The sequence below is a fragment of the Myiozetetes cayanensis genome, unplaced genomic scaffold (assembly GCF_022539395.1).
Source record: "Myiozetetes cayanensis isolate MyiCay16 unplaced genomic scaffold, myiCay2020 scf5-8, whole genome shotgun sequence".
NCBI classification, from domain to species: domain Eukaryota; kingdom Metazoa; phylum Chordata; class Aves; order Passeriformes; family Tyrannidae; genus Myiozetetes; species Myiozetetes cayanensis.
The window spans coordinates 44,713,299-44,730,815 of record NW_026087742.1 but is presented as its reverse complement, the minus strand read 5'-3'; the positions used below and the strand labels follow the sequence as shown (position 1 = coordinate 44,730,815).

Sequence of the window (17,517 nt, the reverse complement as noted above, 5' to 3'; positions counted from 1 at the left end):
AGTTAATAACTGTTTGTATATTTAGTGTGTTAATGTGTAGCTCACAGGATGTTTTCTAAAAATGGATTTGATTATATTCTAGCCCAACAGCTTCTCTGGGGATTTTCAGGTATGGTTATTAACTGAAGATGAACTGGTTTGGATTGAAGCTTGATATTTGTGTGAATTTGGTGATTAGCTATTCTCATTATCCCAGCTTTCTTGTAAACAAAACTTGTCAAATAGAGCTGCCAAGAGATAGCAATCAAAGATAATTATAAAAAGAGTTCTAAATACAGTGGAGGGGAAAATGCATATTGATGAAGAAAACCTTACAGTTATGTTACATGGAAATTACCAATGTTTTCATTTGTTTATTTACATATTTCTTTTAATAAATTCACATACAGGAAGATTTCCAGTATTTCAAGATCACATGTGTAGTTTATAAAACAGTATTTTAAACTCCTCAAATAAAAGGCATTTAGATTTAAAGTAGATTCTTATCTTCTTGGGCCGCTTCTGCAAGTTTTCCTCATTTTCACAGGGCTGATGTGTTGCCTGTACTTTCTGTTCAATAGAACTAACAGAATTTATAGCTTTGTGGGCATGAAGTAAAAGGAAAAAACTACTTTTCTGAAGGATGTCTATAATTGATCTTAATCTTTATTTGGACTGTTGCTTTTAAAGAAATGGCAGTGTTATCTAGATGGACGAAGTCTGAAATTCAAATAGATGTCTTGTGCCTATTTCTGATTTCTGATGTTGTCAGGAGGTAGTGGTATTTTTATATATTTATTTATTTATAGTAGTTTTTAAGTATAAGATATTCTAATGATGATTAAGGCAGGAATGTAAAGATGTATTTGTTTTAGTGAAGACTTTGATAATAGGAATAAAAGCTTATACATCTAAACTTAGTTTCAGCACTTCCTGCACAACTGAGTCTAGGTTCCTGTAAGTTTTAGTGTAAGATCAGCTGCACCTGAGCCAGTCTTTGCTATACCTAATAAATAATCTTTCAAATCTTATTCAAACATTTGCAATTATAGGCAAATAATGATTTTTTATTTACCAAACAAAAAAATGTTTGAAGCTTCAACTTCAGTACTAAATCTCTAGTTGCTGTGTATGCCTGAAAACTTTTGTGTTAAACTAACAAATGTAATAACATACTGATAATTTTCAATTTTTAAATATTTTTACGCTAATATGGAATGTATTTGCTTTTAATTAACTCCTGAAAGCAAAGGAAGGTGGTATTTGCAGTCCTATTTAACAAACAGGGTTTTTTCCACAAAAAGGTAGGGCACAAGTTAGTTTTCGTTTTGGTTTTGTTTTTTTTTAACTTATTTTCCTTTTTCTTCTTCCCCCTGAAGCACTTTGTTATTTAACTCTGCTCTGTGATTTTCACAGCTTTGCCCTTTTGCTATATTTTCAGGGAGACCATGCACCCAACTGCAGCTTCTGAACCCAGAGAGATTTGCCCGACTCATTAAAGAAGTTATGAACAGTGTGTGGCCTGGGAGAGATGTGGTGGTACAGTGGTATCCAGGTTTGGAAGAGAAAAAGCACCCATCAGTCTCCTGGCTTAAGATGGTCTGGAAGAATCTCTATATACATTTTTCTGATGACTTGAGTGTGTTTGATGAAATGCCGCTTATCCCCAAGACACTGCTGGAGGAAAATCAAACATCACTGGAACTGGTTAGATTTAGGAACCCCTCACCTATTGTTCTGGAAGACGAATCTGAGACTCAGCTCCCAGAATATATAGCTGATATTATTCAGAAAGTTGGTGGAGTTGTACTTAAGAAACTGGATATTTCTATTCAACATCCACTTATAAAAAAATATGTGCATCCACCATTGCCAAATGCTGTTTTACAAATAATGGAAAAAATGTCCTTACAGAAACTATGCAATCAGGTTGCGTCATTTCCACCAACACATAAAGATGCTCTTAGGGCATTCTTAGCTAGTTTAACGGATGCAAGTGAAAAAGAGAAAAGAATTATTCAGGAATTGCTAATATTTAAAAAAATTGAGAAATCGTCTGATGAAAGTGTCCCTGTTTTTACAGGACTGAAAGGTAGTAAGGTATTACACCACACTGCCAAAATTCCTCCTGGTCTAAGATTTTCCATTCCAGTAATTGACAGCAGTGATGAAGCAACTATTCGCTTAGCTAATCTGCTGAAAATAGAACAGCTAAAAAGCACAGATTGCTTGAAGTTTGTTATAGAAGACATAAGAAGTGATTTTTATTCACATGATGAAACAACACAGATAATGCAATGGGTTCTTGAAAATCTGACTTTTCTTAAAAATGAGAGCACAGATGTGATAGATTGGCTGACACCACTAAAGTTTATTAAGATTTCACCAGAAAAGATAATGTCAGCAAATGAACTTTTTGATCCTGAGGTAGAACTTCTGCAACATTTGTTTTATGCTGAGGAGGAAATTTGCTTCCCCCCTGTTATTTTTACATCATCAGATATTCTTCATTCACTGAGACAAATAGGCTTAAAAAATGAAGCCAATCTTGAGGAAAGTGATATATTGAGAGTGGCAAAAAAAATTGAAAATTTGCATGCTAACTCTAACACCAATCATGATTTACTGTTAAGAAAAGCTAAAACTCTCTTGATGATTTTGAACAAAAACCATATGCTGCTTCACTCATCTGAAACAAAAGCTGCAATGAAAAAGATAAAATGGATTCCTGCATGTAAGGAAAGGCCTCCAAATTATCCCGGATCCTTAGTTTGGAAAGGAGATCAGTGTAATCTCTGTTCACCACCAGAAATGTGTGATCTATCGCACGCAATTTTAGTTGGTTCCTCAGTTCCTCTTGTGGAAAATGTACTGTTGGATATAGAAAAAGCACTTGGCATCCCCACCAAGCCCAGCATAAAAGCAGTCTTGAAACATTTCAAGGTGGTTGTTGATTGGCATAGTTCTAAAACCTTCAGTGATGAGGACTATTATCAATTTCAGCATATCTTGCTTGAGATTTATGGATTTATGCATGATCATCTAGAAGAGGGCAAAGAAGCTTTTAAAGCCCTGAAATTTCCCTGGGTTTGGACAGGTAAAACCTTTTGTTCCCTCACGCAAGCAGTAATAAAGTCAGTGCCTGATCTTGATCTCCAACCTTATCTGCATTATGTGCCAAAAACTATGGCAAAGTTCCACCAGTTATTTAAATGTTGTGGTTCAATTGAGGAGTTAACACCAGACCACGTTTCTATGGTCATTCAGAAAATATATCTAAAGAGCGAGCAGTCTCTCTCAGAACAAGAGAGTAAACAAAGTCTTCACATTATGTTGAGCATCATAAGATGGCTGTACAGCAATCAGATTCCTGCAAGTCTGCACACACCCATGCCGCTATACAGTGGCAAACTTCCTTATAAACTTGCAATGAGGCCAATTCATGAGTGCTGTTACTGTGACATCAAAGTTGATGACTTAAATGATTTGCTTGAAGATTCTGTTGAACCAATAATTTTGGTGCATGAAGACATACCAATGAAAACTGCTGAGTGGTTAAATGTCCCATGCCTTAGCACAAGACTAATTAATCCAGAAAATATGGGATTTGAGCAATCTGGGCAAAGAGAGCCTCTGACTGTAAGAATTAAAAACATTTTGGAAGAATACCCTTCCATTTCAGATATCTTTAAAGAGCTTCTTCAAAATGCTGATGATGCTAGTGCAACGGAATGTAATTTCCTGATTGACATGAGGCGAAATATGGATATAAGAGAGAATCTTTTGGATCCAGGAATGGCAGCATGTCATGGTCCAGCTTTGTGGTCATTCAATAATTCTGAGTTTTCCGACTCTGATTTCCTAAATATAACTCGATTAGGAGAGTCTTTAAAAAGGAGTGAAGTTGACAAAGTAGGAAAATTTGGACTGGGATTCAATTCTGTTTATCATATCACTGATGTTCCTATTATTTTGAGCCGTGAGTTCATGATTATGTTTGACCCAAATGTCAACCATATAAGTAAGCACATCAGAGATAAATCTAACCCAGGGATCAAAATCAATTGGAGTAAACAACAGAAGAGACTGCGAAAATTTCCAAATCAGTTTAAGCCATTTATTGGGGTTTTTGGTTGCCAGCTACCACTGACAGTAGAATCTCCCTACAGCTACAAAGGAACACTTTTCAGGCTGTCCTTTAGGACTCAGCAGGAAGCTAAAGTGAGTGAAGTGAGCAGTACATCTTACAATACAGCAGACATTTACTCTCTTGTGGATGAATTTAGCATTTGTGGTCACAGACTGATAATATTTGCTCAGAGTGTAAATTCAATGGTTTTGAAATACTTGAAAATCGAAGCAGATGATCCTGGTGTGGCACAAGATGTTGTCACTATCAGAAAAAATCTGTGTTCTTCTAAAGCCTTGACTGCACCAAATGTAAGTGTTTTAAAGGAAGCGGCTAAACTCATGAAGGTCTGCAGCAGCAGTAACAAGAAGCTTCCCACTGAAACACCAAAGTCATCATGTATCTTACAGATAGTAGTAGAAGAATTTCATCATGTATTTAGGCGAATTGCTGATTTACAGTCTCCACTTTTCAGAGGAACTGAAGAGGATCCAGCTTCTTTCTTTGAGATGGCTAAATCAGGACAGGTGAAAAGATCAGCTGATGAATTGCCACAGAAAACAGTAGATTCAACAACGTGGCTTATATGTTCTTGCATGGATGTTGGAGATGCTTTGAAATTTTCTTTACATGAAAGTGGGCGAAGACTAGGTCTAGTTCCCTGTGGTGGTGTAGGAGTGTTGCTGTCTGAAACCCAGGATCAAAAGTGGGTTGTGAAACCTAATTGCAACACCATAGGTGAAGTATTCTGCTATTTACCTCTGCGAATAAAAACAGGCTTACCTCTTCATATAAATGGCTGCTTTGCAGTTACTTCAAATCGGAAAGAGATCTGGAAAACAGACACGAAAGGGAGATGGAATACAGTATTCATGAGGCATGTTATAGTAAAAGCCTACATAGAAGCCCTTTGTGTTTTACGTGACATGGCGATCAATGGTGAGCTAGTTGACTACAGTTACTGTGCAGTGTGGCCAGATCCCGATTCAGTTCATGATGATTTTTCTGTTATTTGTCAAGGGTTTTATGAAGACATAGCTCATATGAAAAACAAAGAAGGAATCAAAGTGTTTTCTGATGGTTTGTCTTGGGTTTCCATGAAGAATGTAAGGTTTTTAGATGACTCTATTCTGAAGCGGCCAGATGTTGGGCCGTCAGCCTTTAAGATCTTTCTGAAGTACCTTAAAAAAACTGGTTCCAAAAATCTGTGTGCTGTAGATCTCCCATCCTGGGTAAAGACAGGATTTGAAGAAGCAGGATGCAAATATATATTATTGGAGAACACCTTCACTGAGAAACAGTTCTTTTCTGAGGTATTTTTCCCTAATGTTCAGGAGATTGATGCAGAGCTGCGTGATCCTTTGATGCGTTACGTTCTCAATGAAAAAGTTGAGGAATTCTCAGGAATTCTTCGTGCTACTCCATGTATTCCCTGTTCATTGAATGGACATTCATTAGTTACACCATCAAGACTGATCCATCCTGAAGGAAGAGTTGCTAAGTTGTATGATGCTGAAGATGGAAGATTTCCTTATGGTACTACTCAGGATTATCTAAACCCTGTTATTTTGGTTAAACTCGTTCAGTTGGGAATGGCTAAAGATGATATTTTGTGGGAAGATCTAATAGAACGTGCTGAGTCTGTAGCCGAAATTAACAAGACTGATCATGCTGCAGCTTGTCTCAGAAGCAGTATTATACTGAGTCTTATTGATGAAAAACTAAAATCTAGAGATCCTAGAGCTAAAGAATTTGCTGCAAAATGTCAAACCATCCCTTTCCTGCCTTTCCTTAGCAAACCAGCAGGCTTCTCACTGCACTGGAAAGGCAGTGATTTTCAGCCTGAAGCGATGTTTTCAGCAACTGATCTTTTCACTGCTGATCATCAGGATATAGTTTGCCTCACACAACCAATTCTTAATGAAAATTCCCACTCATTTAAAGGTTGTGGTGCTTTGTCATTAGCTGTCAAAGAATTTTTGGGTTTACTGAAGAAACCACCTGTTGATTTAGTCATAAATCAGTTAGAAGAAGTTGCAAAGTCATTTGATGGAATCACACTATATCAAGAAAATATCACTAATGCTTGTTACAAATATCTACATGAGGCAATGTTAGAGAGTGAATCAACAAAAGCCATGATAATTGAACAGCTGACAAACTGTAGTTTTATTTTGGTTGAGAATGTGTATGCTGATCCAAAAAAAGTGTCTTTTCATTTGAATTTTGAAGCAGCACCGTATCTCTATCAGTTGCCTAACAAATATAAAAATAGTTTCCGTGAGCTGTTTGAAGGTGTGGGTGTAAGACAGGCTTTTACAGTTGAAGATTTTGCTGCAGTGCTAGAATTAATAAATCAGGAAAGAGGGACCAAACAACTAACCGAAGACAACTTTCAGCTCTGTAGGAGAATAATTAGTGAAGGAATATGGGGCCTCATCAGAGAGAAGAAGCAGGAATTTTGTGAGAAAAAGTATGGTGATATTTTGTTGCCGGATACTCGTCTTGCACTTCTGCCTGCAAAATCTTTGTGTTACAATGACTGTCCATGGATTAAAGTTAAAGACACAACTGTTAAATATTGTCATGGCGATATTCCAAGAGAAGTTGCAGTGAAGCTTGGAGCAATACCAAAACGCCATAAAGCTTTAGAAAGATACGCATCAAATATCTGTTTTACTACCCTTGGAACAGAATTTGGTCAGAAAGAGAAATTGACAAGTAGAATTAAAAGCATTCTGAATGCATACCCTTCAGAAAAGGAAATGCTGAAAGAACTCCTTCAGAATGCAGATGATGCAAAAGCTACAGAGATCTGTTTTGTGTTTGATCCTAGACAGCATCCAGCTGATAGAATATTTGATGAGAAATGGGCACCACTTCAAGGACCAGCACTGTGTGTTTACAACAATCAGCCTTTTACAGAAGATGATATTCGGGGAATTCAGAACCTTGGAAAAGGTACAAAAGTAGGAAATCCCTGTAAAACTGGACAATATGGTATAGGTTTCAATTCTGTTTACCATATTACTGATTGCCCATCTTTCCTGTCTGGCAATGATATACTTTGTATTTTTGATCCTCATGCAAGATATGCACCAGGTTCAACATCAACAAGTCCTGGCCGCATGTTTAGAGATTTAGATGCAGATTTCAGAACACAGTTCTCAGATGTACTGGACCTCTACTTAGGAGATCACTTTAAACTGGATAATTGTACAATGTTTAGGTTTCCTCTTCGAAATGGAGAAATGGCGAAAGTATCAGAAATTTCCTCAGTTCCATGCTCAGATAGAATGGTCCAAAATCTTTTAGATAAGCTGCGTACAGATGGAGCGGAACTCTTAATGTTTTTGAACCATATGGAAAAAATTTCTATTTGTGAGATAGAAAAAGCGACCGGAGCACTGAATGTGCTTTATTCTGTACAAGGCAAAATCACTGATGGAGACAGACTGAAACGAAAGCAATTCCATGCCTCTGTGATTGACAGTGTAACTAAGAAAAAGCAGCTAAGTGAAATACCTGTGCAACAGATTACTTACACAATGGATACTGAAGACTCTGAAGGAAATCTTACAACTTGGTTAATTTGTAACCGGTCAGGCTTTTCTGCCATGGAAAAGGTATCCAAAAGTGTGGTTTCAGCCCACAAGAATGAGGATATTACACTTTTTCCTCGTGGTGGAGTAGCAGCTTGCATTACTCATAATTACAAAAAACCCCACAGAGCATTCTGTTTCTTACCCTTATCATTAGAAACTGGATTACCTTTTCATGTGAATGGACACTTTGCTCTGGATTCTGCAAGAAGAAACCTGTGGCGTGATGATAACGGTGTTGGAGTAAGAAGTGACTGGAATAGTAGTCTAATGACAGCGCTGATAGCACCGGCCTATGTTGAACTGGTGATTCAGCTGAAGAAACGATATTTTCCAGGTACTGATCCTACAGTATCAGTGCTGCAAAACACACCTATTCATGCTGTGAAAGACACTTTAAAAAAGTTTTTATCCTTTTTTCCAGTTAATAGACTTGATATTCAGCCAGATTGGTATTGTTTAGTGAAAGCAGTTTACAGTTGCATTTATGAAGATTTGAAGCGTCTTTTACCTGTTATGAGAGCTCCAAATGTTGATGGTTCTGATTTGCATTCTGCTGTTATCATCACGTGGGTTAACATGTCTACTGTGAACAAAGGCAGGCCATTCTTTGACAATTTGCTACAAGATGAATTGCAGAACCTCAAAAATACAGAATACAACATCACAACACGGAAGACAGTGGCTGAAAATGTTTACAGACTCAAGCATCTACTCTTAGAAATTGGATTTAATTTGGTATATAACTGTGATGAGACTGCAAATCTTTACCATTGTTTGGTAGATGCAGATATTCCTGTCACCTATGTGACACCTGCTGATGTCCGGTTATTTTTGATGACATTTTCTTTTCCAGACTCTAACTGCCACATTGGAAAGTTACCCTGTCGTCTTCAGCAGACAAATTTGAAACTCTTCCATAGTCTAAAACTCCTGGTTGACTACTGTTTTAAAGATACAGAAGAAAATGAAATCCAAATTGAGGGTTTGCCGCTCCTTCTTACTCTTGACAATGTTTTGCAAGTTTTTGATTCAAAGCGACCGAAGTTCTTGACAACATACCATGAACTGATTCCATCTCGCAAGGATCTCTTTATGAACACATTGTATTTGAGATACAACAATATTCTACTTAGCAGTGAAGTAGCAAAAGTCTTTGATATCAGAAGTTTTGCTGAATTGTTATCATCTGTGTTGCCTAGAGAATATAAAACTAGAAATTGTATGAAATGGAAGGAAAACTTTGCAAGTGAATCTTGGCTTAAAAGTGCCTGGCATTTTATCAGTGAGTCTATAAATGTTAAGGAAGAGCAAGAAGATATGCAAGCAAAATTTGATGGTGTTGTTGACACTCTGAAGGACTGGACTTTGCTCCCAGGTGTAAAGTTTACTGTCTCAGCCAATCACCTTGTTGTGCCAGAGTGCGATGTTTTACTGCCTCTCAGCATTATGCACATAGCTGTTTTTCCAAATGCTCAAAGTGATAAAGTCTTCCATGCTTTGATGAAAACAGGCTGTATTCAGCTGGCATTGAACAAAATTTGCTCTAAAGACAGTGCTTTAGTGCCTTTGTTGTCAGGACGTACAGCAAATATAGATAATCCTTCAAGCATTCTGAAAGCCATACAATATATGGTACAGACATCAACTTTTAAGACTGAAAAGTTAGCAGAAAGTGACTTTGAGGCTCTTTTAATGTACTTCAATTGCAACTTATGTCATTTGACATCTCAGGATGACATTAAAATTTTAAAGTCTCTTCCATGTTACAAATCCATTAGTGGCCGATACATCAGCATTTCAAAATATGGGACGTGTTACGTCCTCACAAAAAGCATCCCATCAGTAGAAGTAGACAGATGGACACAGTCAGCTTCATCAGCTTTTCTTGAAGAGAAGGTTCATTTGAAAGATTTGTATACTATGCTTGGCTGTGTCTCCGTGGATGATCTTGAAGTGTACCTGAAACATCTTTTGCCAAAAATTGAAAGTCTGTCTTATGATGCAAAATTAGAACATTTGATCTATTTAAAGAATAGGCTAACTAGCATTGAAGAAGCTTCAGAAATGAAAGAACAGCTGTTTGAAAAGCTTGAAAGCATTTTGATCATTCATGATGCAAGCAATAGGTTAAAGCCTGCAAAGTATTTTTACGACAGGACTGTGGAAGTCTTTGAAGTTATGCTTCCTGAAAAATTCTTCATACCTCAAGATTTTTTTAAGAAGCTAGAGCAACTTACAAAACCAAAAAATCAAGCTGGATTCCTTCCATCATGGGTAACTTTTCTACGATATATTGGATTGAAATTCGTCATTTCACAACAGCAGTTACTACAGTTTGCTAAGGAAATCAGCATGCGAGCAAATACAGAAAACTGGTCTAAAGAAACACTTCAGAATACTGTTGATGTCCTCCTTCATCACATATTCCAAGAAAGAACTGACCTTTTTTCAGGAAATTTTCTGAAAGAATTGTCATTAATTCCTTTTCTGTGCCCTGAACGAGCTCCAGCAGAATTTGTTAGATTTCATCCCCAGTATCAAGAAGTTAATGGGACACTTCCGCTTATACGATTCAATGGGGCACAGGTGAATCCTAAATTCAAACAGACTGATGTGTTGCAGTTGCTGTGGACGTCATGTCCCATTCTTCCTGAGAAAGCAACACCTTTAAGCATCAAAGAGCAAGAGGGAAGTAGTCTTGGTGCACAAGAACAACTTGAGCAAGTTTTAACCATGCTGAATGTTAATTTGGACCCTCCTCTGGACAAAGTTATCAATAACTGCAGGAACATATGCAATATAACAACTTTGGATGAGGACATGGTGAAAACTAGGGCCAAGGTCTTAAGAAGCATTTACGAATTTCTTAGTACAGAGAAGAGGGAATTCCGCTTTCAGCTTCGAGGAGTTTCTTTTGTAATGGTGGAAGAAGGTTGGAAGCTCCTTAAGCCTGAAGAGGTGGTAATAAACCTTGAGTATGAATCTGATTTTAAACCTTATCTTTACAAACTTCCTCTAGAGCTTGGTACTTTCCATCAGTTATTTAAACATTTGGGTACTGAAGATATTATTTCAACAAAGCAGTATGTTGAAGTTCTAGGACGCATATATAAGAGCTCAGAGGGAAAACAATTGGATCCTAATGAAATGCGCACAGTTAAAAGAGTAGTTTCAGGCCTATTCAAAAGCCTTCAGAATGATTCTGTAAAGGTCAGGAATGACCTTGAGAATATGAGGGATTTTGCCCTTTACCTTCCCAGTCAAGATGGTAGGTTGGTAAAGTCTAGTATCTTAGTTTTTGATGATGCACCCCACTACAAAAGCAGAATCCAAGGTAACATTGGTGTGCAGATGCTTGTTGATCTTAGCCAGTGTTACTTAGGCAAAGACCATGGTTTTCACACTAAATTGATAATGTTATTCCCTCAGAAATTGAGGCCCCGCTTACTTAGCAGTATTCTTGAAGAACACTTGGATGAGGAGTCTCCCAAAATTTGTCAGTTTGGAGCATTATGTTCTTTGCAAGGAAGGTTACAGTTACTGTTGTCTTCAGAACAGTTTATCACAGGACTTATTAGGATTATGAAGCATGAAAATGACAATGCTTTTCTAGCAAATGAAGAAAAAGCAGTAAGACTTTGCAAAGCTTTGCGAGAAGGTTTGAAAGTTTCCTGTTTTGAGAAGTTGCAAACAACGTTAAGAGTTAAAGGGTTTGCTCCTATTCCCCACAGCAAAAGTGAAACATTTGCTTTCTTGAAGAGATATGGAAATGCAGTGATATTGCTTTACATACAGCATTCTGACAGCAAAGACATAAATTTTCTCTTAGCGTTAGCCATGACCTTAAAATCTGCAACTGACAACTTGATTTCTGATACCTCATATTTAATTGCCATGCTGGGTTGTAATGACATTTATCGGATCAGTGAGAAGCTTGACAGTTTAGGAGTGAAGTATGACTCTTCTGAGCCATCAAAACTAGAACTACCAACACCTGGCACTCCTATACCAGCTGAAATTCACTATACACTTCTTATGGATCCAATGAATGTGTTTTATCCTGGTGAATATGTTGGTTACCTTGTTGATTCTGAAGGTGGTGATATATATGGATCATATCAGCCAACTTACACCTATGCAATCATTGTACAAGAAGTAGAAAGAGAAGATGATGAAAGTCCTAGTTTTCTAGGGAAGATTTACCAGATTGATATTGGATATAGTGAATATAAAATTGTGAGCTCTCTTGACTTGTACAAATTTTCCAGGCCTGAGGAAAGTTCTCAAGGCAGGGATAGTACACCTTCTACCCCAACCAGTCCTACAGAATTTCCAGCACATGGACCGAGGGCAATTCCACCTCTCTTCACCGGTAGAGAGACGCACAAAACAATGTCCTCAAAACATCACTCTCCAAAAAAGATGAAGTCAAATTCATTGCCAGAAATATTAAGAGAAGTGACATCTGTGATTGAACAGGCTTGGAAGCTTCCGGAATCTGAAAGAAAGAAGATTATTAGGAGGCTGTATCTGAAATGGCATCCAGATAAAAATGCAGAGAATCTTGATATAGCTAATGAAGTTTTCAAACATTTACAGAATGAGATTAACAGGATGGAAAAACAGGCCTTTATGGATCAAAATATGGATAGAGCCTCAAGAAGACCATTTTCATCCTCTGCTTCTCGATTTCAGTCAGACAAATTTTCATTTCAGAGATTTTACACTTCATGGAATCAGGAAGCAACGAGCCACAAATCTGAAAGGCAACAGTATAAAGAAAAGTCTCCTTCTTCCACGGGGCCATCTTACTCGCAACGCTTTTTTGTCCCACCTACGTTCAGGTCTGTTGGCAATCCTGTGGAGGCACGGCGGTGGCTTAGGCAGGCCCGAGCTAACTTTTCAGCTGCACGAAATGACCTTCATAAAAACGCCAATGAATGGGTATGCTTTAAATGCTACCTTTCTACTAAACTAGCATTGATTGCAGCTGACTACGCTGTGAAAGGCAAGTCAGACAAAGACGTAAAACCAGCAGCCCTCGCACAAAAAATAGAGGAGTACAGTCAGCAACTTGAAGGGCTTACAAATGATGTTCAGACATTGGAGGCTTATGGAGTAGATAGCTTAAAAACTAGGTATCCTGACTTGCTTCCTTTTCCACAGATTCCCAATGACAGGTTTACTTCAGAAGTTGCAATGAGAGTGATGGAATGTACTGCTTGTATCATAATAAAACTTGAAAACTTCATACAACAAAAAGTGTAAATTATTTGAAGAGGTTAGGTAACTGTTTTGTCAAGAGCTTAGGTGTTTCATGTGATGGGTTACAAATGCAATTGTACAGATTATGGATTGTCCAAGAAGTTACATGTTGCCAAGTGATTTATAAGCGTAGTGCAAAGAGGTGTATGGTACTGAAGTACCTTGAATTTAAATTTATTTAAATGGGATCTTTTTCTTAACTGAGCCGGCTGTTAAGCAAACTGTAAAACATGAATATTTTTCAGAATTTGCAAGGAAATCGAGCTGCAGAAATTTACTGTATATACAACATTGTGATTAATTGGCATATTATTGAACTGCACTTTATATAACCAAAGCTTAGCTTTCTGTTAGATGAAGCCTGTAATTGTAACTTCTTATTAGATTTATTTCATTTAATATACTGTTTCTGAAAGGCTAATGTCAGTTTTCAATGTATTAATCTTAAGACTGGACATACAATGAAATGGGAGATGGGATGGAAGTTAAAATAACTTTGGAGATATTGCTCCAAAGCATTTCTGTATTCTTTTGTGTTCTGTGGACATTCATGCCACTCACAGTAATACCCTTATCAGCTGGATCTGATTATAAATTTGCTGCAGCATCACATTGCAAACATTTAAAGGATAGTTTAGTACTGGTAAACTGGTACAGTTATTTTAATACTGAATAATGATACTTGATTTAATATGCAGTGTCATGTCATGCATTGATTGCATTTACCTTATTATAAAATAATGAAGTATTTAATTTACTTTTTTTTTTCTAGAGGTTGTCATCTTTTGTTTAATGAAAAATGCATGTGGATGATATAAAACCTGTGAAGATTATTATATGGTGTTTTATGATTTCTTTGTTTTTTGAACACCAAAATTCAGTTTTCAGATGTTTAATGCTTGAGTTTTTTTTTTTGCTCCCCATGTGTGTGCCTTTGTGTGTGTACATATATATATATTTTTCCACGAACAAACATTGATAACAGTACAACTCAGTAACCCATTTTTGGTGTACACAGAGCACTGTTTTTTGTTACATGTTTAAAGGTGCTGCAATGTAATGCTTTTTTTTTTTTATTATTATTCACTACAGCCATAGAGAAATCTGATTTTTAGTTCACACTCTTTCTTTTATAGTTTTTAATACTTCTGGTAATGTCATGCAATATGTTCAACATTAGGTTTTTGTAAAAAAAATTTAAAAAAATAAATAAATAATGGAAGGATAATGCTAAATGGAAGGATTTTTCTTTGCTGGATCAACCACGTTAAATGTAAATGTTACACATTTTCCAATGACATGCTATTACAGTTGTCTACTTGACAGCACAGTGAAACTGCAATTCAACTTAAAGAATACGAAGGAAAATAAACAACAACAAGCTTGCAGGGCTGATACAGCTGTGATAGTGTTTTAATCCAAAAATAAAAAATTGTGATGGAGACTCCTTTAGTTTTGAGTAAATTATAAGGGCTCGTTCTCGAACAAATATGATGTTTGGAAAATGATACTGCTTCTGATTGTGGAGCCCTATTGTTACTTCTGCTAATAAATATTAAGTGCCATAATTTTAATAAAGAAAAATGCAAACATATATTTCAGTCCGATGTGTTTTGGTTTTATAAAGTAGGCTAAATTTACCTATTATTTCAAACTTTCTTTTCTATAGGTAACTACACAATCTCTTTTCAATTAATTCTAAATAATTGTACAAATATTAAAATACTATTGAAAAGGAAGTGTGCTTTTTTCTTGCAATGACAAATGTTTGCAATTTTCTCAAATTGTGCATTCTGCTGATTTTTTGCAATAAACAGCATGTAAGTAAAACACAAATCCTGGTGTGCCATGAAACAAATCAGTTTAGTTATTTCCTTATGTTTTTTAAAATAGACTCCTTTGTGGTTCTTGCTTTGTGCAGTAGGTCAGATGAATAGCATCGAGGATAAGCAAAATACTTGAAAAGGAAACAGTTCTCATGTTTTTCATTTTAAATGGAGCTAAAACATAAGGTAGCATGGCAGCATGAAAAAGAGTAACAGGAGCACCATGAACACTTCCCTGTTTTTAGGTGAGCTTTTGAGTAAGAAAATCTTTTAAGTATGTAGCTGTGTTTTATAAGCAACTTATGTTGCCTTACCAGTATTATTTTTATGAACTGTTAAACTTGCTGTGAAGAACTACTAAACTATTTTGTTATCATTTTTGTTTATTTTGGGTATATTTTAAGTGCTGACACTATAAGAAGGAAAATGGTCCCAGTTCTTAGGAAGCTAATGGCCTGAAGCAATTTTAAATATTGAACCAAGATGAGGAAGAAAACCTGAATGACACAGAAAAATTGGTTTATTCTATTATTGAAGCTGGATAGAAACTAAAACTTACATACAGATGCAGACAGAAAGGCAAAAGTAGTGTCAGTTGAAAGTCGCTTAGTTTCTTTTCTTATTTGCTTAATTCACTGTAACAACTGCTCTAAATAAAGAGGTCTTGTGAGACCAGGAAACCATATTGTGATAGAAACTGATTTCATAAGTGCCATTTAATTCTTGATTAAAAGTAAAAATGCATAAATAAAATGCTTACTTGTTGCTTCCTTTTAGCTTAGCTGGGAGACTTGGCAACGTGCCTAAGTTGGGTGTGGAAGCTTTAGAACAGTTAGGATGTGATGATTCCTTAGTAAGGGCTTGTAGAAGTAAATATTAGCATGTAGGTTTCACAAAAATGTATTTGACAAGTAATTCTGCACATTACACAAGTTCACATTAGAGAAAATGTCTCTTTGTTCAGGAATATGCCCTGTCTTCCACAGGTACCAGCACTGTATCTAGGAAAAGGAGCTTCAGCAGTCTTGTCTCCCAGGATTATAGATAAGAAGTTCAGCAAAAAAATCAGTAGTACAGGCAACGGATTTAACTATACATTTAGTAGCTTAAATCTAAGGAACTGCAGTTGTAAGAAGCTTTGACAGGCTTGTTACTAGCTTCCTGTGGAAGCTTTAAGTTTTCTCTCAAACAATGGCATACACAGTTATTCTAAAAACACTGAACACTTGCCTCAGCAATTATAGACAAGAAAAATATCTTTTTTTTTTCTTGTTAAGGAAATAGATTTTTGTGTATCTGACTACCAAAAGAAAAATAAATGGTTTATTGTGTAAAAAATGCGGTTTTGCATGATTTCTACTTGTATCCTCATCAATAAAGTTACTGTGGTGATTTGGAAAATAGGATTTAAAAACTTGACCATAAGAATTGCATTCACTTGGTACATGGGTTGTTTTAAATAAGGTTGTATTAAATCTATTGCAATTGCTCCAATTAAAGTAGAGGAGCATAGTACTACCTTTGAGATTTTCTGTTTCTGAATCTGAACAGTTTGAGAAAGGTTGGATTGGCCTTATGGAACAAAGGCAGAAGTAATAGTTCAAAAATAATTAAACTTGACAGCCAAAGTAAATGTTTCCATTTGAAGAAGACATAAATTTTTGTCACATGAAGGGATTTGTCAATGAGTTTTTAATCAAAGCTGTTTATCTTTGTTTTCTGTATTAGTTCAGTACCACTTGAGTAATTTTTTGTTTACTTTTACCTACTACTGATTAAGACAAAGAATTCTAGATGTCCAGTGAAACCATGAAAAATGCTTGTAAAGCATTTTCTAAATTCTGCAAAGTACATTTTTAGTTTGGACCAAGATTTTTGTTCATATTTTTAAATACTGTACATTTCACATTCTTAGAGTCTTGGGAAGATAATTTTGTTTAAAAATGAAAACATTTTTTAAGCTGTGTTTCATTTGAACACAAAAGGAGAAGCAGACTTTTCAAAATATATAAAGTTTATTCAAGAATTCAGTTTTCAATTCTTGCAATTTCCTTCTGCATAAAGCTATATAAAGATAGACAAGTGTAAACACTAAAAGACTGTAAAATGGAAACAAAAAGGATCGAGTTTGGGCAACCACCAATGAAGTTTTACTATAATTTTTTCACTGTGTAACAATTGCAACCAGTTACAAGAATCTCTTTTTGAGGGAGTAAATATGCAAAAAATACAATTCACTATGCTAGTAGTGATTTTTTTCTCTTCTTCATTTGGATAATACTTTTACAAATAAATTAGAGATCTGCATACTCACACTGCTCTGTGCCATAATTTTCTGTTAATCTGTAACTATTTACTGAAGTTTGATTCAAATAGAAACAGTAATTTTTAAGTATTAAAGAGAAAGGGAAAGACATACATGTGGAGATATCAGAAATGATAATTTAGTGATATATGAACTATATTGAGATTAACAACCATTGAGATTGTAGCATTACCTGATTACAGTGTGGTAATTTTAGCATAAATTTTGTTTCTCCACTAACCACATCTGAAAGAAAAAAGATCCAAAAAATGTTCTTCAGTGATAGGATGTTTCCATCTGTGCTTTAAAAGATGTGCACAACTTCTATACTGTAACAATACTTCTGATGTCAACGTTGTAGCACAATGACAAGAAGAGTGAAATTTTAGCAATGAAAAGGGGCAAGTT

At 35.9% G+C, this 17,517-nt stretch overlaps 1 protein-coding gene across 1 annotated transcript in view; it reads left to right on the top strand.

The window, feature by feature from the left end:
* Positions 1-15,489, top strand: part of SACS (sacsin molecular chaperone) — a 62,259-nt gene extending 46,770 nt beyond the window's left edge. The window contains exon 10 of the mRNA XM_050333167.1: positions 1,421-15,489. Coding sequence (XP_050189124.1) covers positions 1,421-12,981 — 11,561 coding nt within the window. The 3' untranslated portion in view covers positions 12,982-15,489. The remainder of the gene's footprint in view (positions 1-1,420) is intronic.
* The last annotated feature ends 2,028 nt before the right edge of the window (positions 15,490-17,517 follow it).